This window comes from Manis javanica, chromosome 10, assembly GCF_040802235.1.
Source record: "Manis javanica isolate MJ-LG chromosome 10, MJ_LKY, whole genome shotgun sequence".
In the NCBI taxonomy this organism is placed as follows: Eukaryota; Metazoa; Chordata; class Mammalia; order Pholidota; family Manidae; genus Manis; species Manis javanica.
Genome location: NC_133165.1, coordinates 11,099,325 through 11,125,383, shown reverse-complemented (window position 1 = coordinate 11,125,383; position 26,059 = coordinate 11,099,325). Strand labels below are relative to the sequence as shown.

General features: G+C 33.4%; 1 protein-coding gene across 10 annotated transcripts in view; it reads right to left on the bottom strand.

Moving 5' to 3' along the window:
• Positions 1 to 4,470: 4,470 nt before the first annotated feature.
• Positions 4,471 to 26,059, bottom strand: part of MGAT4C (MGAT4 family member C) — a 777,100-nt gene continuing 755,511 nt past the window's right edge. For all 10 annotated transcript variants that reach the window (XM_073214769.1, XM_073214768.1, XM_073214771.1 and 7 more), the window contains 3 exons: positions 16,266 to 16,418; positions 11,761 to 11,908; positions 4,471 to 9,225 (listed from right to left, as the gene is read on the bottom strand). In XM_073214769.1, coding sequence (XP_073070870.1) covers positions 8,084 to 9,225; positions 11,761 to 11,908; positions 16,266 to 16,412 — 1,437 coding nt within the window. In that variant the 5' untranslated portion in view covers positions 16,413 to 16,418 and the 3' untranslated portion in view covers positions 4,471 to 8,083. The remainder of the gene's footprint in view (positions 9,226 to 11,760; positions 11,909 to 16,265; positions 16,419 to 26,059) is intronic.

Below are 26,059 nucleotides of genomic sequence, written 5' to 3'. Positions count from 1 at the left end.
TAATTTAATAAATGCTTTTTTCTAAAACAAAATGCTGACTGTTAGGGTCACATTATATGCAGGGTATTTATTTTAGCTGTTTTTAGTAGTGCATCAGATTGCTACTTTATTAAGCATCTATTTACTAAGTGGTATATTGATTGATAATGTGTGGCTTTATCTACTTTGAACTGATTTGGCCAGCTGAGAGATTGTCAGGAAAAACGATTATAAAATGTCCTTTTCCTCTTCAAAGATGATCGATTTAGGTTGCTTTAACTAGAAGCGCACTTAGATTTTTTATCAATGTCATAGGAAACACATTCAGATTTATTACTGCCCAAATTAATTTAGACATCTTGTCATAGCAGCCCATGAAAAAAACTTCATCCATTCAGTAAAATGGCAAACAATAGAGGGTTTTGGTTCTAATCTGGGGTTCTGACTTCATTAAGAATAAGCTTGATCTATTTGGTCAAGTAAAGTAAAAACACTTGATTTGCACCTAAATTGTCTTTTGATGTTCTCAGGAATCAAATTTGACCTGCTTAAATAAAATCTGAGAGGAACACTAGATTAAAAAGTTGAGTCACAGTAATTTGTAATGCTGAGAGGAAAAATAAGAATTTGCTTTAGGCAAAATCATCAAGTAAAGTTTTTCATTCTGAATCCTTCTAGCTCATGTATGTAATAGTTCCCCTGTGGTGATTTTTATACTCCACATGTGCCCAGCAAGCTCTCTAAGCACAGTATTTGAAATGAGTACCTCAGCAGCAGCCAGAGTTAAATTAGCGATCGGTTACTATTGCTCATTTTATAGTGATTTGATATGATAGAGAGTATTTTGAATGGGTTTTTCTTGTCCATTCTGTGTTTAAGTCTGGTTATAGTAAATCAGTAGAAAGTTAAAGGGTAGAAATATACACTTGGGTTTATGGATACAAATGAATGTATCTCCAACCATTAAATTACAGATACTTCCAATACATACTAAGTTTTAGAAATCTTTTTCACTATTAGTAACAAGTATTCCAAATGTCATTCCAAAATAATTGTTTCTCTGATGTGATTTTTAAGGATATTTGTGAGGTTAGGACTGATTAATAAATTATGGTGGATAAAGATACCACACACAATCAAATGAAATTTTCGTGCCTAGTTACATGGGATTTAGAGTTAAGAAATGAGAATTGAAGTTAAAATTGCATTAACAGGATTTAAAAGTTTTTATTTGGATGTTTACCTCATATGGGGAAGCTTTTTTGTAATTATATACAAAGCTGAGGTTATAGATATTTTCATTTAGGGAAAACCATCATTCTATTAGCAGATATTAATTTGCCCTTCTGAGAATAATTGTCTTAGATAGACTGACTTATAAATCAAGGAGATGACCTTTTAAGGAGTTATTTTTTCTTAAATTTATCCCTTTACTAATAGTATAAGTATTTGTAGGTAAGGAATTATAGTTCAATAATAAATTTAGTGCTCTCTAAAAAAGAGAGAAAAGTGTAAACTGTCAATACCTTTCAATAGTACTAATTATTAAAGTGTAAGATGTAGTTTAAGTTATTGAGTTTATTTTCTAATAGTAGTATCTCGTGCCAACGACTGATACTATTTCACGTGGTCCTATAATGACCAAGAAGATGCAATTATAAGGTTACAGATGTTATGTGTAGTCAAAACCAGATTACTGCTAAAGATAGCCAGTGGTAAAGGAATCATGATAATTATTTAAACTTTTTGGAAACGTGCTCTTATTCATGGATAAAGTAACCAATGTGGAATAATATTGTTTGAGGGCAGAATATAAATACATTTAAAAGTAGAAAGGAACCATATAGCTTAGTTAAAGATGGGAAAACAGGAAAATAACTATGTCAAATAGTTAAATAAATGTGGGATATTTCATGGGGAAAAAAGATGCATTTAATATTTTTAAAGTTTTTTTCAAATAGTTGGGGACTTACCAAAGAGAAAATGATAAATGACTATTAAATAAGAAAAAAGTAACTCAGACGAAATTGCAAAAGTACTTTTAAATGTCTGGTTTGTAATAGAGTTTAAAATCTTGGCGATAGGAAATGGATTGCCACATATCTCTGTGCATTCTCTATCCTTGGTGACAAACGATAAAATGAGGAAGGAGGTAGAAGAGAAAAAATCCTTACATTTCTTCCAGACCTTTGAGTTCACCATGAATTAAATATTTTACATATTTTGCAATAGTTAGCTTTCAATCGTGAGTGCTAACAGCCTCCATTGCTTTATTTATGCTTTGATTTTTTGTGATTTTTATACATTAAAATTATATTCATCTGAAGCTAGGCAGGATGATTATAGGTTATATTGGTTATTGTGGTTTAAGGTGTAGTAACATGTAGTATATTGAAAATATAGACTAAGTTTCTGAATACTGTTTATTCATTGCCATGGTTCACCCTTAAACAACCATTAAATAAAGTAATAATATCCTGTGTTTAAAATTTAATAAGTGTATTTCTCATGGAAATATTCATTTAATAGAAAAAATATTGAGAATCTTATCAGTGTATCTTTGATTCAACTGGTTTTAAAAGGTGGCTATTCAGGGTATTGCTTTTTCGCCAATAAGACATGAAATTTGAACATGCTATATTCTTAATTTGTATCTTTCTACGAGTACCTACAATTTACACATTTTCTCATATGATGGGTTTAACTTTTGGCTAAATCTTTGAAGAGGATATCTAGACAGAGTGACATGGGAAGCTAAGCAATGAATCAAATAAAAAACCAGTTTGGTCTTAATATGCATACTTTTCAGAACAGCTGTTCAGATACAGTTATCTAGAAAATAGTCTAAAATCTGCATTTCAATTTCAATGTTTAAAGTAATATATTACCGCATCTCAGAAGATATTGAGATTAATGAAATAAGTTCTACTCTGAACTTGAATCAGAGTAACCATGATGCGCAGATTAATGAAGTGGAAGGAGTAGAATTTTGGGAAGTATGACCTTATTATTATCTTTGTAGTTTAGAAAGAGAATGCCTTGCACCTCGTATTTTAACTTTCAATGTTAAGGAATTCAAATAAAATAAATTTAAACCTGAAATTCTACAAATCAAGTTCTCTTTTGAGAGAGATGGGATCCTCTAATAAACAAATAAAGTTTTAAAGAATTTAAAGAATCTAACTGGTTGTACAACAATCTCTAATGAGCTATGACTTTTCAGAGGATATTACGTATAAAATATGTAAGGGCATGTAACCAAAAGCCAGTTTAGAAGGGGCACACACCCCGGAAGACAGTGTGTCAGGAAAGCTAAAGCAAAGAATAAGTAGAGATGTGAAAGTTAAATATAATACTAAGGATATGCAGACCTCTCATTCCTCTCTTCCTCTTTCTCTCTCTCATACACACAGAAATATATATGTGTGTACTCATATACACAGAGAGAGACCTATCTATCTCTATATAGATGTGCATACAGATATATGCAATGATGTAATGATTTGGGAGCATAAAAATAAGATAACACAAAAGATGTTTCTGATGTTTGGGGTAGATAAAAAATTGTTGAGAGCAAGCAAAAAAAAAAAAAAAGAGCCAGAACTAATCAAATTACATTTTCTTACAGACTTTTTCTTCCTAATGAGAATAATCCTGAAATGGACAGTGAAGAAATTCAGGGCAGTTGAAGTGTAAACATCAAAACTCAAGGTAGATAAAGAGATAAGCTGCCTATTTTCAAGCTTGAACATCATGGTCCAGGTCATTTATAAGCCAGCGCACAGATAACTTTTGCCTGGAATGGAAAAGATACCAGACAACAGGAAGTTGATATTTAAAAAAAAAATAGATTCTGAAACTACAGCTCTGTGAACTTCATGTAGGTTTTGAGCCAAAGTTTTAAAACAACAAAAAGCCTTTCTTTTTTATTTTTCAGAGAAATAGATTTAGATATCTTAAAAAAGAAAGGACCATTAATATTCACAATGGGAACATTACAAACAAATGTTACAAAGTTTGTGTAAGTTTTCTAGATAATAGATATGACAGAAATAGAATATATCTTGATTCTAGGAAGGTGTTTACATAATTCTACATGACATTCTTCACACAAATTATAAAAATATGGTCTGGATGGCGTTTCTAATGGGTAGTAACGTTCATAATTGTTATTGATCAGGATCAAGTTCTCTGACAGTGTTTTGAAAGGCTATATTCTTTTCCTATACATAACATGGGTAAAAAGAAAGGAGACATATTTTTTGACCAACTAGTTTATGTTATCTCCTTGCCAGCTCTAACAGCCTGCATGGTAAAATTGTTCCAGTTTCACAGATGAGGGAACTGAGCTTCAAATTTCCTCACTTCTGGAAGCTAGTAGTAGTTCCAGAGCTGGGCTTCAAGCTGAGGTCTGCATGACCCCTTCTACTGTATCTCCTATGAGGACAAAAGACACACCTATCAAATTTCTGGTGACATAAAACCGGGACACTATGTGAAGACACTGAATGACAGAATCAAGAGCAGGAAAGGGTAGGATCGTGGGCCAGGGGAAACAAGATGACAGTCTCTTGAAATTATTGTTGAAGAAACCTTCAAAAAGTCAATTGAACATATGCAGATGGCAAATCATGTTTTAGCAGCAGATCATGTAATAAATATAAAGTTTAAAGTGAGCGTAAGGAAGCTCTATTAGTCAGGAGTAGGATGGTGAGAATAAACGCAATCGTGGACTGTGTAGAGAATGACACTGTATTCTTTGCTCGTTAGAGGACATTGAGAGTAGTGTTTTCATTGTTAATCCTGAGGACCATTCCCTTAAAGCCCTATTTTTGATTGAAGTGCCTCATATGGACATCCAGACGTGCAAGTGCTCTCCGTACATACTTTGTATTATAATCTGTAAATGTTTGTTTCATTTATACACCAGTATTGTACAGCACAGTTTTTCTATGAAAGTTTCATAAGAAATTCACAACAAATCCTGATTCAGGAAGAAATGGAATGTTCCAGTCCCACAAATGTAACTGTGTGAGAGAAATAGTTCTACATGACACATTGGCTTCCAAAGTATGCTTTTATATCTGGAAAATATCTATTTTAAAAATTGCAAAATGTTACCGTTTCTTAATGATAATGCAAAAGTGCTTGCATTAACACTTCATATACATATATATGTCCACGCTTGTTACTGCTGCTAAAGTGTGTGTTTCCAAAAATGAATCTTTTCCAAATTTTTATTGTGCTTTTACAAGATACTTTTCTTATGTCCATAAATGCTGAAAAGGCTCACTTAAGGAGGAGTAGAATTTTAAGTGTAAGTAAGCTTTTTAGTCAGTTTAAAGTATACAAATGGAGACATTATTGAAGGTATATACCATACTCTATGCATGAAACCTATCAGCACCTCATTTTCATAGCAATTAAATAACTCAGTTATTCATGTCACATTATGGCCTTTTCAACGGATTTCACAACAAAGAAGGTTATATATATAAACTTACTGCAAAGATAAATCTCACATAATGCTTAATAACATTGAATGCAATTAAACCTGAGAACTATGTTTTTGAGAAGAACTGGAGCATTATTCAGACTTTTTAAATATAGAAAATACAACACTGAACCATGTAAAGGATGTTTCATCAGATTTCCTTTTTGGAAGAGAAAGGTTATTTGTCCCCCTGTCCCCAAAAGTCACACACTCATATTGGAGGAGTTTCTTTGTCAAAGTCTTTTTCTCAGAGAGCTGACCCAGTCATCCCATAAGGAAAATACAGAGCCATCCTTAGGTGGCTTACCAGCTTACTCAACCTGGTGTCAGTAGTGAAAGCATCAAATGTAAGATGACATGTGACCTCTTTGAATGGCATTTGCATTTGTAGTTCTCCAGCAAACACTCAATTTCACTGTGACCCTTAGCAATGTTTCTTGAAACATTTTCCAGGAATTGCTCTCAATGGCTGGTCTTCAGAAACACTCCCAGAATCTAAGCAGACTCTGTGAAGTTTGCAATCACTTCAAGGAGTCTGCCTACGTCTTGGTGTTATATATCTTTTGTGTGCCTTCTATAGTTGAAATTACAGAAAAATTTTATTTGTAATTTCTGAGATATATATAGAATGCTACGTAACTAGCCAGTTAATAAAAGAGGATGAGAAAAGCCAAGGGAAACAGAATATCCTAAGTGTCTGGCAAATATCCTCATTTCAAGGTAAAGATAATAGTTAAGTGGCAGTGTTCGTCTTTTCTTATAACTTTAAGACTATAGCAACTGGGTGCAAAAGAAATACACAGTAATTATTGTACCAATAAAACAAAAACACTTCCTATTTTTTAAAGTGAGTTTCTAATTTCATTAATTTAGATAAAATGAATCAAATACTTTCCAATATTTTTTGGACTGTAGCATAACAGTGAGTCCTAAGGTTTTAGTTTCAGGTTAGAAGGAAGAAATAAAATTCCTCATTCCTTCTTAGTATCACAGTCTAGCCTTCACACACACAAACACATGCAGACACACTCACAGACATTCATCTATATAAACATATATTTGAGTCTCTGCATAAACACCTGTGAGAACTCTTACTTTCTTTTCACAACAAACCCCTTCGCCTTTGCTGTGTTTTACAAAATAGGATAACACAAACGCAGAACATTCTGAAAGACCCATATCTTTAAGATGTACTAAGTTGTTCTCAATTGCTTTAAAGGGCACATGATGTAGACACAATTGTCCAGTTCCTTATAGTAAAATTTAGTCAAGTTTGCTTATCATTTGGGTACATATTCCCCAAAAGCATCATTTAGGATACTTTAGGCTTCTTCTAAGAATGATTATATGACTTAGGGAAGAATTATATCAGCTATTTCCAGATCGCATACCTTATTATCTGAGACTCATGTAGTAGAGAACAGAAGGCATAAATTATGCAAGGATCAATCTCCATACAAGGGGAAGAGCATTGTATAGATATCACAGTATCTGATTACTTATTCTGGCTTTGCTATGAACTATCTCTGGGTGTAGAAAAACCTACTGATTTCTATGTTTCTCACTTTTTTGCCTGTATAAGATGTCCATTTAAATTCCAAAAAAAGTATATGATAGATCACAATGATTTCAGTCATATGAATTTTAATACAAAACATATAAAATCAATGTAAAAAGTTTTCTGCATATACTGAAAATGTTTTTAAGAATGAACTAACTACAGGCCCTCTCTAATTTCTTCTATTAAATGCAGGTACCTAATGTAACCTGAAAATATTGAGCATAATTATTCTTTTTTGCAAAAGGGAAACTAGAAAAAGACTGCTTCCCACAGAAAATTTATTAACAATATGTGCTCAATTAAGTGTTTTTATACAATGAACAATATCCCCCTTCATATAAATAATCTGGGAAGAGATATTTGTTAAGTCATCTTTTTTTCCTTTTCATCACCCCACCTACGCACAAAATTCTCTTGTAAAAACATCACTTCTATGAGGAGATATTCATTGTAGATGTACAGAATTCTATGGAAACCTAAGTTTACATGGAAGAAAACATGGATTATAATTATAGCCAACTGCAGAGTCACAGAGATGCTTAATAAAAGCTTTCTGATGATATAATGAATTATCAATTCTTGAGGAAGTGCACAGAGTTGGCAGCTATTTTTCAAGACTTGCCATCCAACACACTAAATTTTCTCATTTTAAATCTCTCATGCCACCTTTTGGACACTTGGTTGAAATTTTGGAACTCACATGATGATATTAAAAATATAATGAGAGTAGCTATGGACTTCAGAAGTTAAAATAAATACATGTACATCAGAGTATTTAAAAAATGTGTTGACAATGTGCAAATAAAACTGCTGAGATAATTGACTTTTCTTTTAAAATACAAGGGCACAATATTTTAAAATTATGTAGCGTGTTACTTCTTGGATCAAAACTGCCTGTCGTGGGTTGAATGGTTTCCTCCAAAAATTCATATCAGGTATATTTCACAATCCATTGCTTTCCCTCCAAAAGACAAAGGTAGCAAAAGAGGAAGGTAGCAAAACAGGAAACAGGAAGACCTGTTTCAGAATGGATAGAATGAGTTAATTGGCTAAAAAGTCCAAATGCTAATACTCCTAATAATCAGCCATTCCTTTTGTGTTTTGGTAACATATATCCTTATACAATGTATATCAAATGGAATTTTTTGATTCACCTCTGACATTTCAAAGTTCCCGTTTTTGAAATCCCCTAATCTTACATAAGTAACACATTGTCTATTTTGTTTCAATTGTATGAGATTTTCCCCAACGTCTAGGGCTCCATGATGTAAAATGTCATTTTGCCGATCTTCTGTTCCAGTATTCACTTTAATTTTTTTAATTAAAATTGGATTTTCAAATACAATCACAAAGACATCTCCTGTTGAAGGTGGTTTCCCCCAGAAGTACTCATCAACACTACTATAAGCCTTGCTTGCTTCATAATTTTCGAAAACATTCATGTTGGTATATAGACTTGCTGGAGGGTTATCAGGGATGTCAAATGACTCTTCTTCAAAATCGTCATCCTTTAGCTTATTCTCAGTTCCTTTATATGATGAATAATAACCCATGTGCTGAAAGAGAGATGGCTTAAAGCGGATAACATTTTTCTGAGCCAACAGACCCCGGAAGTGAGTCAAAAGCCAATCACAAGGCATTTCTTGATAAAACATTAATAAAAAGTGTGCCAAACGTGGGAGATCATGAGAGTGATAAAGTTTTCCAATGTAGCCAAGCTTAGAGAACTCAAGAGTTACCCAGTAAGTTCCTTCGAGGGATGTAATGACTTTCTTGATGGCAGTTAAGAAATTTTTTGAACATCGAACATCATCTTCAAGCATTACATAATAGTCTGACGTGTTGGCACAAAAATTAAGGAGAAAAGCGTAATCTACATTTTGCTTAGAACGAAATCTGACTCTGTCTTCTGGATCATTGTAATTTCTTTTAAGGCCATCCAGGGCTGGGTAATATTCCTCTGGAGCATGTATAACTATTAATCTTCCTGCAATAATATGGTGAGCAAATTTCTGTGTAATATCCTGGACCATGACCTCACGCCAGGATGAATTAAAGTCTGCTAGATGAACCACAACTGAAATTTCCTTCAGCTCTTCGTAGCTGGATTGCTCAAAAATGGACTTGATTGTCTCAAGTAAATAGTTTCCTTTTCTTCGTTTTACTGATGAAAGTCCAATTGTAAGAAACCCTGAGCAAAAGAATTCAGAAGGAAGAAAAATTAAATATGAAATAGGTTTTGAATACCCTAAGAAGAGAAGAAAAAAGTTATTTTCCCCTTAGGCCAGCTACTGTATTAAGTAAATCTAGTGAATGATTATGTATAGGATGTTTTGTGATTAAAGTATTATGCTAAATATATAAAGGCTATAGTACTTTATACATAGTTGATATCTTCACTGGAAAAAGTTGCATCGTAAGCACAATGATGTATGAGACCTTTTACTGTAAACAGCTGTTTATGAAATAAAATATATGGTTTAAGTGTTCAACAGCTAAATGTTCTTAAATATGCCCATTAGGAAAGATAGATAGATGTTTAGATAATATCCATGCTATTAAAAAGATCCTGTAAAAGGAGAAAGTGATTAACAATTAATGATGACAAAATAAATTGGGGTAACTTATTCTCTTCGTCATCCTTAGATTTTCCGTAGAAAACATGTCATATATTTTCATTTTTTGATCACTCTTATTATGTCAAATTACAGAAGAATTCATAGGTGCACTTCACAATTTTATTTTTAAATTTATCTAGTATGTTAATTTGAAAGCAAACAATGTCATAAGCTATTTTTGTAAAAATTGCATTATTAGTCAATGGAAGGAACATTGTTCCAAGACATTAACATCACTGTTTTCTTTATTTCAAAAATATATTTTATAGTAGTTTTGTCTGAAGAAATTTTTATCAGATACTTAAAATCTGAAGTTAGAACTTGAACATTTTTAGGGAATAAAATAAAACCCTGTGAAATGACAGTTCACCTCCAAGAAGCATAGACGTCTTTCTAATGAAATAGTCTCACTTTTGAAAGCCCTCACTCTCACCATGACTCAGAACAAAATACAATTTCGGAATCATCATTTGGAAAATAGGAAAATGTTTATACTCACCAAGATCACTGTTTTAATACAGACACCTACACGATGTGATTTCTGCAATACTAAATTATCCCTTTCCAAGAAAAACCGTTCTTACTAGTCTGTCAGAAAGGTAGAGATTTACGCATTTTGTTTATATACCTGGGCCTACAACCCTGACTTCTACTGAAAAACTAATAGGTTATCTGGTACGACTGCATTCAAGCCACCAGTCTCATTAATCCTCAGTCATAGCCAATACTTAACAGAGTACTTTCTATGTGAATGGCAGGTGCCTATGCATTTTACCTGGAAAATTGCATCTTGGATATTAATAAGAGTCTTTTGGGGTAGCTTTTGACTTATTTCTGCTTCATAAATGAGGAAACTAAGCCACAGTGAAATGAGGTATATTGTGCAAAATGTAACACCTACTTCAGAGTGTGGTGCCAAGATTCAAATGGCCCTGCTGTCATTCTCTCTTCTATACTGTCTCTTTAGTATAATGCTGTTGGCATATGTGCCCTGACACATTTGTAAACTTAGCGTGGAAAGGAGAAATTAGTAATGTTTGGATAAAGGTGGTGTCAACCAAACCTATTAAAAAATTCATAATATCACTGTATTTCATTGATTCAAGGGTTCCTATTTTTCACACAGAAACACTTTAAAATCAGGTTGCATATTACAATTGATGGCATCTTACAATTAAAGCTGATAATGCTTACACTTTCTTAGTGACACATTAATTAGATCATGGTACTTTCTATAATCTACGGCATCTTGAAATCCAAGAAACGTAGTGCGTTACTTCTTGGATCAAAACTGCCTGTCGTGGGTTGAATGGTTTCCTCCAAAAATTAATATCCACCAGGAACTGCAGAAAGTGACATCATTTCAAAATAGAGTCTTTGCAGATGTAATTAATTAAGGATCTCGAGATGAAGTCACGTTGGGTTTAGAGTAGTTCCTAAATTCAATGACTGGCATCCTTATAAGAGGAGAGGATACGGAGAGGCAGAGGGTCTAGGAAGACCACGTGAACGCGGCAGGCGGTGCAGTTATCCCGCCACGAGCCAAGGAGTGCCAAGGGCCACGAGCAGTGGAACACACAGGAAGGACACGCCCTTGGGACTTTCAGAGCAAGTGTGGTGCTTCCAGTATCTCGGTTTTGAACTTCTTACCTCCAGAAACAGGACAGAATGAATCTCTGTTGTTTTAAACGATCCATTTTTTTATAATTTGCTATAACACCTTGGGAAGCTAATACAATGACTTTCATGACTTCAAAACTGGCGGCAAGTCATAAACATCAAACCACTGGAGTTTAAACTGTATTTGTGTGGGAATGTTTATGTTTAAAAGTTAACTTTTAATGTTTTTAAGAAAATTGATTTTTCCTAGTCTCTCTACATGATTCTACTGCAAGCTGTTAAAAAGTTCCTATTACATAGGCATTAGAAATTGTTATTAAGGAAGTGGATGGGCGAGTAATTGCAATTTGTGAAGATACTGAAATATTTCCCAAAGAATATATTAGTAAAGCCCATAAAGTTTTACTACAATACAAATGAAAAAAATGTCATTAATTTAAAACAAAATATTTAATGTATTCTTGATTTAGAAGTGTAAGGGTACTTACGTTTTCTTTGTAAAGGCGTGGCTGCTAGGTAGCGATAGGTGACATTGATAGCACCTGAGAAATTAGATAAATCTTTGAACGTATGCACATAGCGTTCTGAATTCAGCTGGTGTGTGGGTGTTTCCCTTATAAACTGTTTGTCTCCTTCCTGAATGCCAAGAAGGAAACAGAGAAAAATAAATCATGTATGTTCAAGGATTAAAGTTTCTCCTTACACAATGAATAGATGAATCTTGTATATAATACGGGTATAGCGTAAACCTAAATGACTGGCTGTAGGTCAGCATCTCTGAATTCCTACCTAGCGTCTCTTCTTCAGGCTCTTTCTACTCCACTCCAGTCTTCATATTACTCTTTCATTTGCCTTTTTGAAGCATACATTAATAGTGACATTCTCTTGATAAAAAACTCTACAAGAAAACTCCCACTGCCTTCATGTTCAATTACAGATTTTGGTTATCTAATCGCCATTTGATTAAGCCTTTATTGTTTACACATTATTAGCAAAATGATGACTTGCTTGGTTTTTGTATATGGCTTAAGTCATTGGTAGAATCTGGTGGGGGCAATCTAATTAGAAAGAAATGTTTCTTTTTTGGCAAGGTGTCTACTGTACTGACTGATGTTATGTGGATCTATTTCTGCTGTTCAGTATAAAATGACAAGTCAGGCATGTGCAATCCATTAAAACTATAGAGAAAATGGATGCATTAAATATATTTGGTCCTCATATTGCTTGGCTGGTCAATACAACTTTAAACCCCTTTTGTAAACCATTAGAGAGGAATCAAATACAGATTTTACCTCAGTTATAATATTCTCTACTTTGCATCAAATTCAAATGTCACTGGAAAAGTTGACTAAAATTTTTAAAATCTATGGACAGACTGGAATTGCCTTAGAATAAAAATTAAGAATAGTGTACTCTGACAGAGGCAAGCCTTCAATCTGACACTTCCTAATTTAAGATTCATTCTGAATATCTTTTCTGTATATTCAATTATGTTTATGAACCTATATTAGATTTTTAATACTGTATTTCTACATAGTTTATATTGCCTTGATAATCTGAGTAAAGGAAAAACATTTTCTCCATAACTTATGATGTATTTGCCATCTGGAAATTATAAACTTGCAAAATACATGAAATTAAACTTTGGGTTCTAGATTTATAAATATACTAATTAAATATCCATTGAATTCTGATTAATTTCTTTACACATAAATATTTTCATTTTTGTTTTTCTGAAACTTAAAAACATTATTGACTTTTAAAAAAGAATTTAGGATTGTCAAAATAGCTAGGGACTCAGTTTAGCATCAAGTACAGTAAAGTAATGGTGCTCATTATCAAAAAGGTCTCAAAGAAATAACTATAAAAAACACAGCAGTCACAATACGGAATTCATTTTACCATTCTGTTCTTACATAATGTCACATTCTGAAGGAAGTTACAGGATACTGAATATGTCATTAAGAATTTTACCTTGAACACATAAATATCTAGACCTTTGCTGTGATAAGATTGAGTGCATTCATCGTGATTGAAGGACATGACATAACAGAACATAAAATGAAATGGAATGTATATGAAAGCACTGTATTAACTTCTCATGAACAAGCCTCTTTATACTTTCCAGCATAAATAAATGATGCAACTTTCACCTGAGTCAGCCTTGTTGGTTGCTTTCCAGACGTATCTACCTGAACAGCCAGGCTCTCCCCAGACACCTTCTTTCTGTAGCTACTCTGATGTGATGTATTTCTCAGTAATAAGACAAAGCTTTATGACAGCCATTCTCTGGATGGGAATGCAATTCAATAGACTAGCTGCAGAATAAATATATACCCTAGTGGCTACTTTGAAGATGCTCACAGCTGAGAGGCTACGTTGATTGGGAGTACAGCGTCTCTTCTACCTAGTTCGTCCCGTAATAATATTTGTCTCTTACATTGAGCTTGGCTTCCTTTCCCACCAGAAGGTGCATCTGTCCTTAATATGTAAGCAATACCTTAAACTGTTATATACCCAGAATTCCATACCACAAATGGATTTTCCAGCAAAAAGAGCAGAATAAGATGTGCTACGTAACTCCAGAGACCTTACTAATTGTTTATCTGATTTCTCTGAATTATAACTACTATTTTCCCCTTAAATGAGGGAAACAGAGACTTACTAATGTCTCTGCTTATATACATATTGGCATTCTGTGTTCAAGAAAGAAAAGTCAGATAATCTTATGGAAAATGAAATAAATATGGATAAAAGGGTAAAAAAGGGAACAGTATTAAAAAGAAACTGCAATGTGGGGGGCAGTTTTCTATGGACAATAAACATTTTTAGAACAATTTTAACACAATTTTACATTAATGATTTAAAGAATGTCTTAAATCTTTGTATATAGTAAGCCTTGGGATAAAATTTGGTTCAAAATGCAATTAAGGTAGAAAACATACCTAGTTAATAGTGAAAAATGAAGCTAACAAAAATATTATTAATTTTCAGTAAAGGAGGTTGCTTGTATTTAGCAATCATTTTAACTTATTTTTCTAAATTAATGTATGTACTTAAAACTAATTTCAATTTTTAAAGCCAAGAATTAATCTTTTTTCTGTATTTGGACTGATTTTCAAATTTGACTAGACATATGCCTAATATAGCCAGAGAAAATTTCATTGAGAAATTACTCTTTAGTAAGAGCTGCTTCATTAAATCACACCTTTCACATTAGGTGGCCAGGACTGATACTTAGATAGGAATGTGAAAAATTCACAAGATAGGTTAATAATATTTAATCTTCTTGGGATATAGCCTCTATTATTTCGTACACATTTTATAGTGAATTTGAAGAGGTTCTATTCCAAATGATACAAGGATGTTTGTCACATACAATGGTTTTGTCTCTTTAAAATGAAACACTGAAATTGCACGTAAAAGTGCCTTGTAAGTGCAGCAAGCACTCTGCCAGTCCCCTGCGCTTGATTCACAAGGTGTGGCTTACTCCTACGAGCAAACACAGATGTAAGAAATAAATTTTTATTACAAAATCAAATCATCGATCCAAAGCTCCTCTAGTCAATTTATGGTCTTTAATTCTAGCAAGAAAAAAAAATAGCCAGATCACACGGGCCTTGTTCTATTTTCCTAAAATCTCAAAAGCCTAATACCCAGGTTTAAAAAAAGTCCAAAATGCATGTCATTAGGAAGATTCTCTAGTTTCCTATGTTTACTCAAATCATGTCTATTCAAAGTGTATTATCTGTGGTGATTTCAGCCATTGTGAATTTTCTACAGATGGTAGAATGACGGGTCCACAAGATTAAAACAGACACTTGAAGGTAAAAAGGCCCAGGCAGAGTCAAGATCTAGGCATCTGGCAGAATTTCACTGTCAAAGAACAATGTTAAAGGAAGCGAGATGTTTTACTGCAGACCTCCTAAGGATCTGTACTAAGATCATAGGGTTGGCTCGTAAGATATAGAATAGTGTATGGCAAATAGTCCGAAGTTAACAAATCATGTTCAGTTAATGAAAGAAAACATTTTATTGGGAAATGCTCTTTGTGGCTATTGTCAGATTTTCTCTTGTGAAGATACTAGTCAAAACTTTCAGCCTGTTGGAAAGTGATTTTCAATCCTCTGTGTGTCCAGTGGTTTTCATTTTATGAAATATGTGAATAAGAATAAGAACATAAAGGAGCTTTCTAGATATCACAAGCTCAATTCAGACAGAAAAAAATGAATAAGCAATCATGTCCACTATGTTACTCTCATCAGACATGAAATTATGTATAACTATAACAACAATAAATAGTAGAACAAATTCAGTTCTCATAATCCGCCAGGATAAGTCCTTTTGTATATTTCCGTAATTCACATTCATATATTATGTACTAATTTTATCTTGTTTTAACTGCTGAACAGTTTTTACATCATTAGCTTTAGTTCTTGAGATTCTAAATTACTTCTCAGTGAATGTAAATACATAACATGGTGTGCATTTAGGGCTATTCAAAATCACAAGGTGCACACATTGTAATAAAATATGACTTCTTGAGAAAATAGCAAAATTAGTATCAGTAATTAGACAATGGGAATTTAAAATTTCTAATGATAATATTAAAAAAGTAGAGAAAGTAAGGACAAAACCTTAAAGCTAATTTTGTGTATTATATATGTTCTTCAAATTCCATCTCAAAAGTTATAATGGTTTTACACAATATTAATTGAGTATAGTGATGATAACTTAGTTGTAACCAGATGTACATATCTGAACAGCTGTATGCAGCATTAAAGAAAACATTGCGACATAAATTAAAACAATTGTATGTTGGTAATATATAATTAACATAAAAAGTGTCTAGACAGAAAATCTACATGTTATAATATTGCTCACACTAAGGCTATTGCAGCAGCCTTAGATTAAGTTAGATTACAATTGGCTAAGTCTATTTTGATTAAGAATTTATTTGAAAAAACAACAAAATTTCAACTGCAAAACTTACCAAAACATAGCTGTCTTCAATGAACAAGTTCATAAAAAGAAGGAAAATGACAAGAACTCCCAAGAATGACACTGTAGAACGTTTTCGCAGGCATCTCATTTTATCCAGTATTTCAAAAATATGCTTCATTTGATGAAATTTAAACATTCTCTCCTGTGGACAAGAGGTACAGAATTCCTAACAGTTAATTTTGGGTGTCAGTGTTTCTTCATCAGTGACGTATCAAAAGTCAGGTATTTATAAAAATCTTACCCTTTCAACATTTGAAGGAAACTTGTTTCCAATTTTACCCTGAAGGTTGGCTTTGACTATGAATGTATTAATATAAGGTCAGTGAAGTGATTTATATTGATGTGAAGTAAATAAAAATGAAAAGCAAGTGTCACAATTATTTCTGAACAAATGAACAGGGTAGCAGTAATGTAAGAAAGTATAGTCCTTTGATGAGAAACAGAAAAAAATAAAATAAAAGAGAAAGAGAAAACATTAAGGTGACATCTACTTCCCCATATTATAATGCCATAAAAAAGGAAGAAACCAGAAGTAAGATCCTAATATTAATCCCAGAGTAGGTGCACTGAACAAAAATTCCCAGAAGGCAATCTGGTGCCATGGTTTGGGGGCTGAGTCCAAACGTATATTTGAGAACTGAGTTACAATTGTTGTGTTTACTTTTCTAATAATTCTTGTCACATAAGAGTAAATCCTGCAGTGGCGTATCCATATTGCTTTGCATGACCTGCTAGCTAGAACTTAGGCTGTTTATTAATAATTCATGGACTGCAAAAGGCCAAAAGAAAGTCAGCAAGATTAGTGGAGACTTTTTTTTTTTTTTTCCATTTCATGCCTCTACATTTTGGGATATCTTCCACGATTCATTTAGCTTACTGATTGTTTTTAGAAAGCATAAACATTTCTGGAATGATCAAAGACTAGTTGAATCACTGTCTAAAATCAAGTGTAGTCTGGGAATTGTGTCACATTGAGTTGTGTGCCGGGTCACCCTGGGTTCAGCTTTAGGTTGAAGTATTTGTGTGCATATAGAAGTTCAGGAAGTGATAAAGGTCTGTACATCAAACCCTTAAACAATGTCTAGAACCCAGACAACACGCAGTGTCTATTCAGTGAATTAATACAAGAAAGAATTTATGAAACCTTGTAAATTGTACGAGTGTTATGGAAAATCCTGGAAAATCCTGGACTGGATCACTGACGGAAGAACCAAGCAGCACTCGGAGGTCTTGGAGGGTTGAGGTTTATTTCACACCAGCGGGCTCAGAGGGGAGTAATCTCCCAAGGTCTGAACCCCGAACAAAGGCAAGGAGAGCAATATATATATTTCTGCTTTCATATCTGCAATATTTCTATGTGCACAGCAAGCAAGCAAGGGGGGGTGAGTTTAGGGAGTGAGTGCCTGGCAGTGGGGGAATCAAGGGAGTGTTCTGCTGTTTTTACTGAGAAGCAGAAGGGAGCCACGTGGACTACATTGCTGTCCTTGTAAATTTTTCCCTATCAGGAGAGAATATTAGGAATTGGGAGAAAGGTTTAGCAAAGGTGGAGAATATAAGAATTCTGAAAAAAAGAAATGTAAGAATTATTGTCCATTTCCTTTGGCTATATTTTTCTCTAGGGTTATTTTTATTTTTGTCATTGATTTGTAGGATATTAAATATATGTGTACAAATGCATACATATATACTAATTTTGTTTATGTTGAAAATATTATATCTTCCCCAAGTATTTCTTGTATTTTCTTCTTTTAGGTTTGATGTCTGTGTAGTATTTTTGATGTCAAATTTATTTCACAGAAGTGGGTATTTTTGTATAATGCTTGAAAAATCTTTTCCTGCTTTAATATTATATGGACAAACTTTTATTTTCTTCTTCTGTTTTTCATGGAAAGAGTTTCAATACACTGGGAATTTATCTTTGTGTCTTTTATGATGCAGTAATTTTATTTTATTTTTTCCACATGGGGAGCTGAAGGTCTTTTGTTTACAGTGCATTGACCATAATTATTAGTCCATTACCACCCCCAACTTCAAAGGTGTGGGGAATTGTAATCTCCTATGTACCCAGTGAAAAAGGAGAGCTGGATATTGGTAAACATTCTTATTGTATATCATACCACATAGTGACTCATCTTTTCTTTTGATAGGTGATGTCACTTCTGAAAGATGGTCACTTTCCAATTTGTATTTATGGACCCATACTTTATAACCTTCTTTTTCAATAAGAAAATACATAACACTTACTATGATCCCAAATAATGTAAGTGAAATTCTGTTCTCTGGTAATGATTCTGTAGATAAAACAACGTCATCTTTGTAAGAGATTTTTATCTGGATTTCAAAAATTAACAGGAATACAAAGGCTTAGAATCTAATCATACACAAATGACACAATATTCTAAATGTCATTTTGGCAAGACTGATCAATAGCATGGGTGGGGACAAGCACTGCCCACTTATAGCCCTTTGACCCGGAATAACCATGTGTCTACGCGGCCCCCTGCTTCAGGCAGTATGCTGGGTGTATGATATGTTGATGGCCTGGGGCTGGCCAAACCCAGGCCCACCTTACTGATGTAAACATCTTATTGGGAGGCAGACCCCTCTGACCAAGGTTTTATTCCATGGGGCAGTAGTCACAGAGAATGATCCCTCCTAGCAAAGCACATAGTCTTTGTCCCCTCACTCGTGGCACACGTAGTCTTGACTCCTCACCCCATATAAGCAGTTCCCTCCCAGTCCACAAAGCGGTGCACAACCTGGTCCATCTGGCTGATCCCAGATTCCTTGCACGTAAGTCCCAATAAACCCTCATGTCTCATGGTGTCTCCAGGTCTTTCCTTCCGTCCCTCTAGCCCTTTCCCATCATGACTCACCCTTTTGGGTGTGCGATCAGGTTTGTGATCACACAGCACGAAATCTACATAGGCCCTTCAACTCAGCAATTATACTCCCATAAGCAATTTAAAGACAAAGCTTGTCTTTTCAAGAGAGTGAGTCTGTAAATAAATTGGAAACAATCTATAAGGTGTTAACAGTTGTTACCTCAGTATAGGAGAATTTTCAAGAATTTTCAGTCTTGTTTTTACTTTTTTAAACTTTCCATATTTTTAAAAGTACATATATTCAGAAATATCTAAAAAATTACTTTTAATTTTCAAAATTCTCTATCCTCTCTTGGAAAATAAAACTGCATTTTATTGTGCATGAAAGCATAAACAAAAACTTTTTTTCAAGAAAATATGGTTAAAAAATAAATAACATTGTATGTTTATTTTTGTCTTTGGATACTCTGAAAATTGAATGTTATAAATTCAATATAAATGTTAAGTCAAGAAGTTCATTCCTATTCTATTCTTTTGAGACAGACAAAATGTAAATGGTGTGACTACAAACTGGATTTCTGAAGTTCAAATGTAGATAATTATATATAAAGATAACAAGAATACCTATTAACATTTATTTAATGCTAAATACTGGCTAACACACTTTTTATGGATAACTCATTGATCCTTCATAACTATGCCAAGAGCTTAATCCTACTCTTAGACCAATTTTACAAATGAAAACAAAGATCTTCCTATGGTGTCTCCACAAGGAGTGATTCCAGTTTTTAAATCTTAGTATTGACTAGAGTCTGCTCTATTAGACCAGAGCTCTATTTTCATTTAGTTTACTCTAAGTTTTAGATATTTTAAACAAATTTTTGTCAACAGACTATTTAATATAGTGATAATAATTTGTGTGACTGTTCTGTTGAGTAAGATAAAATAAAATAAATACATATCTAATTTTTCTGGGAGAAATAAAAATTTTGATTAAATCTATTTAGCTTATATACACAAAAATACATAATATGAAGAGGTGAGTAATACATGATATTTCAAATAATATGAAAGTAGTAAAAATATTGCTTTGGAGACCACACTGCTGTACACTCAGGAATAATGCAAAATAGAACAAACAACAGCAGCAGAACTCTAGGAAATAATTCCAAACGGGTGACAAAGAAATGCAGAAATTCTTACAAAATAATGATGACCATCTGAATTCCAATATCCAACCCTTCAAGTTATAATTCTCCAAAACTATCTAAAAAGTATCAGAGCACAAATATAACCCTGTGTAGTGCATACCCTCAGTAGAACAAGGAGAAAGACAATAGCACAAACTTCAATTTACATTTCAATTTACAAGAAGCAATAACACCCAGGAAAAACAGAATTGGCTCAGGAGGCCAAACCAGAGCAAACAAATGATCAGGAGATGGACCAAAATATGTGTCATTTGTCAAACGAACTACAACAAACTTCACCATAGTAAAAGAAAAATTAAGGAAGCTAATGATCCACCTAAACTTGTCTCCCACCTAAAACAGAATCACCCAGTCCAGGAAAATCCAAATAAGAGTCCAGAAAAAGAAAACAAAAACAGACTGACAGTCAAATGAATTTGCTGAGAAGGAAACTGAAATAGCTGATTTTAGGTAGGGTGAAGGGTCTCTGAGATTAGGGGATCTTTTTATTGTTCTATGAAGCAAAGACATTCTCAAAGATTAGTGGGGGTTTATCTGAAGGATGCAGATAAAAGCTTGAAGAGGCTTCCATTGAAAAAATTTTTAAAAATCAATGATAAAAAAATTATGATTGATAGTAAAATATTGAATTCATACAAATCCATATGAATAGTACAAAAATGAAAAGAAGAAAAATAAAAATAAACCTATCCCCCAAACTGGAGGTAACCACTGTATTATCTTCTGACTCTAGAAATTGGAAATTGAAAGGAGAGCATTGAAATTTTGACCCTGATTTCCAGAGAAAACCGTATTTCATTCACCTTTGATGAGTATTTTCAGAAACTGGACAGCAGGCAGTCACTGGGTGATGATCCTTGAGAGAAAGAAGTAAAACTCATGATTTCTCCAGTTTGCTGCCAGGAGGCAGTTTTTGAAAGGCAGGGCAGGACTTTGATGAAAAAATTGAAAAAGATGCGAAGAAATAGAGAGATGTCCTGTGTTCATGGATTGGAAGACCTAACATTGTTAAAAGATCTATACTACTCAAAGCCGATAGATGCAGTGTGATCCTTACCAAAATTTCAATGACATTTTTCACAGTAGAGGCAAAAATCTCCTATAATTAATATGAAACCACAAAAGACTCCCTAAACACAAAGCAATTTTAGAAAAGAATAGCAAAGCTGCAGGAATCACACTTCCAGGTGTGAAACTATATTACAAAGCTAAAGCAATCAAAACAGTATGGTACTGGCATGAAAACATACATAGACTAAAAGAACAGAATCAAGAGCTTAGAAATAAACCCATGTGTGCACAATCAACCAATTTGAGAAGCGAGCTAAGAATAGTTGATGGGGAAAGGATAGTCTCTTCAATAAGTGGTGCTTGGTAAACTGGACAACTACATACAAAAGAATGAAACTGGACCCCTACTTTTTCACTGCTCATAAAAATTAATTCAAAGTAGATTAAAGACTTAAATGTAAGACCTGAAACCATAAACTTTCTAGAAGAAAACATAAGGAAAACTTCTTGACATTGGTCTGGGCAATGATTTTTTGGATATGACACCAAAAAGTGGAAGGAATGAACTAGAAATAAACAGGTGGACTATATCCACTTAAAAAGCTTCACATACAGCACAACAAATGAAACAATCCACAAAATGAAAAGGCAACCTAATGAATGGGAGAAAATATTTGCAAATCATATATTTAATAAGTTAATACCCAAAATATATAATGAACTCACACAGCTCAGCAGGAAAAAAGTAAGTTATCCAATTAAAAAACAGGCAGAGGAAGAAAAAATGGGCAGAAGTGGGAAAAATCAATGAGAATGTTTGATATCTTGGTCTGGGTGATATTTACATGAGAGTATATACGTGTTGAAAGTCTTTTAAAAAATAGGCAGAGGATTCAAATAGACATATTTCCAGAGAAGGCATATAAGTTACCAACAGGCACACGCAAAGGTGATCAATATCACTAATTATTATGGAAATGAAAATCAAAATCACAATGAGATACCACATTACATCAGTCAGAATAGTTATTCCCAAAAAGACTAGAAATAACAAGTACTGGCAAAGATGTAGAGAAAAAAGTAACCCTTGTGTAGTGTTGATGGGATATAATTGATGTAGACACTATGGAAAACAGTTTTCTTAAAGAATTAAAATTAAAAGTACCCCATGATCCATCAATTCCACTTCTGGGTATGTATCTGAGGGAAAGGAAGTCACTGTCTTGAAGAGATATCTGTCATGTTCACCATAGAACTATTCACAACGGCCATCATATGGAAACAACCTAAACACCTGTCAATAGAGGAATGGATAAAGAAAATGTGATACACACACATACAAACACACACACAGACAAATATTATTCAGCCATAAAGAAGAAGAAAAGTTTGTGATAACATGAATGGACCTTGAAGGCATTATGCTATGTGAAATAAGTCAGAGAAAGACCAATACTGTATGATACACACACACACACACACACACACACACATATATATATATATATACATATATGTAATTTTACATATACATAGAATCCGAAAAAGCCAAATTCATAGAAACAGGGAATAGAATAGTGGTTGTAAGAGATTGGTGTGGATGGGGGATGCAGGGAGATAACAGTTAAAAGATACAAACTCCATTTATAAGTTCTGGGGACCTAATATACAGCTTGATATCTAATAGTTAACAATCAATATACAGTATTAGTTATTTGAAAGTTGTCAAGAAATTAGATCTTAAACGTTCTCACCAAAAAAAAAAAAAAAGTGATTATGTGAAGTGATGAAGCATTAGCTACCCTTATTGTGGTAATCATTTTACAGTATAAATATTTACCAAATCATCATGTTGTATACCTTAAGCTTACACAGTGTTATATGTCAATTATATATTAATAAAGCTAAAAGAAGAGAAAGAAAACTCATATTTATATGGCTTCACTAGTGAATTCCACCAAACATTATTAGGGAAAAATAATACTAACTCTAACACAAGCTCTTTCAGGTAATAGATTTTTATGTTATTTTAAGTCATTTTATGAATAATTATAGGAGTAAAAAAAGATGGTGAAAAACAACTTCATTGTAAATATCAGTTAGACCTTAAACATAACTAACCCAAATTTTATTCCTTATTTTATTTTTCCAATTTGTAAGTATACGTCCACAAAATATACAAAGCTGCATAAACTGCTCTTCCATCGTCATTCTTGTAGCTGGAACACACCCATCTTCTAAGTTCTGATTCTAACATTTTGAACAGTTCTTGCTTCATTACTTCAGATTCTTCTTGCACTTTCACCATAAAGAATGAATAATTGGGAACACTGATGGTTCAATTTTGTTGAAGTAAGAACAAGCTAGTGGTTTGATTTATAATTGCTATACATATTCATTTTTAGATTTAGAAACACTAATCACATGGGCACATCTTCTATTTCCTTCCAAAATGCATGTGTTGGTTTACAGTACACTTGCATTTGTATGCTAATAATCTTATCAAGTAAATTTTGGTGCATAACCATAAAAGATGGATGGATATGGTTCTTTATCTTTTTGGCAAAATGTTATGAGATGAAATCCTGTTTGTTGAATGATGCTTTGAATGAAAGTACCATACTTTACTTCTTAGATATATATTTTTCACTCAGCAATTAATCTGAGTTTTTTACCATCAATTTTACTGTTATCAAGTAGTGTATCAGCATCTATCTCTTTGCATTCATCATCTGACTCATCTAATAATTATGAAATGTTTCCCTCTATTTATATTTCTTCCTATCAGAAAAGGAAAAATTCTGAATATTCAGCTGTGTTCAATGAAAGGTTAACAAAATAACAGACTACAAAGATGGTGTCTTTAGATTTCATTTTTACCTATTTGAAAAATGATGCAATACTTTGAGCAATACAATACTGAAAGATCTAATGTACAGCATAATGAATATAGACAATATTGTATTATAACATTTAACTTGCTATGAAACTAGATTTTAATTATTCCCACCACAATAAAAAATAATAATTATGTGACATGATAGAGGTGTTAACTATTGCTGCGATGATAATCATATTATATAATATAGAAAGGTACCAAATCAACACACACTACACTTTAAAGCTATACAATGCCATACCATAGTCTGCAATCTTGATATAAAATGTGGGTGAATAAAGGACATTAAAACATAAAACTACACAAAATAAGGCAACCTTGTAATGCCAAATACCACAATCTCAACACAATATGATCAAATAATACAATGAGCATCCTTCTAATGAGAAACAATGAAAGATTCCAGAAGTCAAAACTCCTACTATTAGGAGCTTTTAACTCTCACAGCCTAAGAGAGGTCAAGAGGCTGAAAATGATCAAATATCACAGCAGAAAACACATAAACCAAGAACTCTTAAGAACACAACCATGTACTTATGGATCCATAAATGTAGTGAGGGATGTTCATATTCTTCTCTTAGAATTGTACAGTTTAAATAGTCAAAAGATTAGCAAGGAAAGACCTATACCCTGAAAACTATAAGACACTCCTAAGAGAAATTAAAGAGAATACTAATAAATGGAAAATTATCCCATGCCCTTGGGTAGGAAGAATTAATATTGTTAAAATGGCCATCCTTCCTAAAGCAAACTACAGATTCAATGCAATCACTATCAAAACATCGACAGCATTCTTCAACAAACTGGAACAAATAGTTCTAAAATTCATATGGAACTACAAAAGACCCTGAATAGCCAAAGCAAATCCTGGAAAGGAAGGATAAAGCAGGGGGATCTTGTTTCACAACTTTAAGCTCTACTACAAAGCCACAGTAATCAATACAATTTGGTACTGGCACAAGAACAGACCCATAGACCGGTGGAACAGAATAGAGAGTTCAGATATTAACCCAAGCATATATGGTCAATTAATATATATAAGGAGCCATGGACATACAATGGGGAAATGACAGCCTCTTCAACAGCTGATGTTGGCAAAACTGGACAGCTACATGCAAGAGAATGAAACTGGTTTACTGTCTAAATCCATACACAGAAGTAAACTCAAAATGGATCAGAGAACTGAATGTAAGTCATGAAATCATAAAATTCTTACAAGAAAATATAGGTAAAACTCTTTTGAATATAAACATGAGCAACTTCTTCATGAACATATCTCCATGGGCACGGGAAACAAGCAAAAATGAACAAGTGGGACTGTATCAAACTAAAAGCTTATGTACAGCAAAGAACACTATAAGTACAACAAAAAAGGCATCCTACACTATGGGAGAATATATTCATAAATGACAGATCTGCTAAGGGGTTGACATCCAAAATATACAAAGAGTTCATGCACCTCAACAAACAAAAAGCAAATAATCCAATTAAAAAATGGGCAGAAGATATGAACAGACACTTCTCCAAAGAAGAAATTCAGATGGGCAACAGGCACATGAGAAGATGCTCCACATTGTTAATCATCAGGGAAATGCAAATTAAAACCACAATGAGATATCACCTCACACCAGTTAGGATGGCCACCATCCAAAAGACAAACAACAAATGTTGGTGAGGATTTGGAGAAAGGGGAGCCCTCCTACACTGCTGGTGGGAATGTAAATTGGTTCAACCTTTGTGGAAAGTAGTATGGAGGTTCCTCAAAAAACTCAAAATAATAATACAATTTGACCTGGGAATCCCAGTCCTAAGAATTTACCCTAAGAATGCAGCAGCC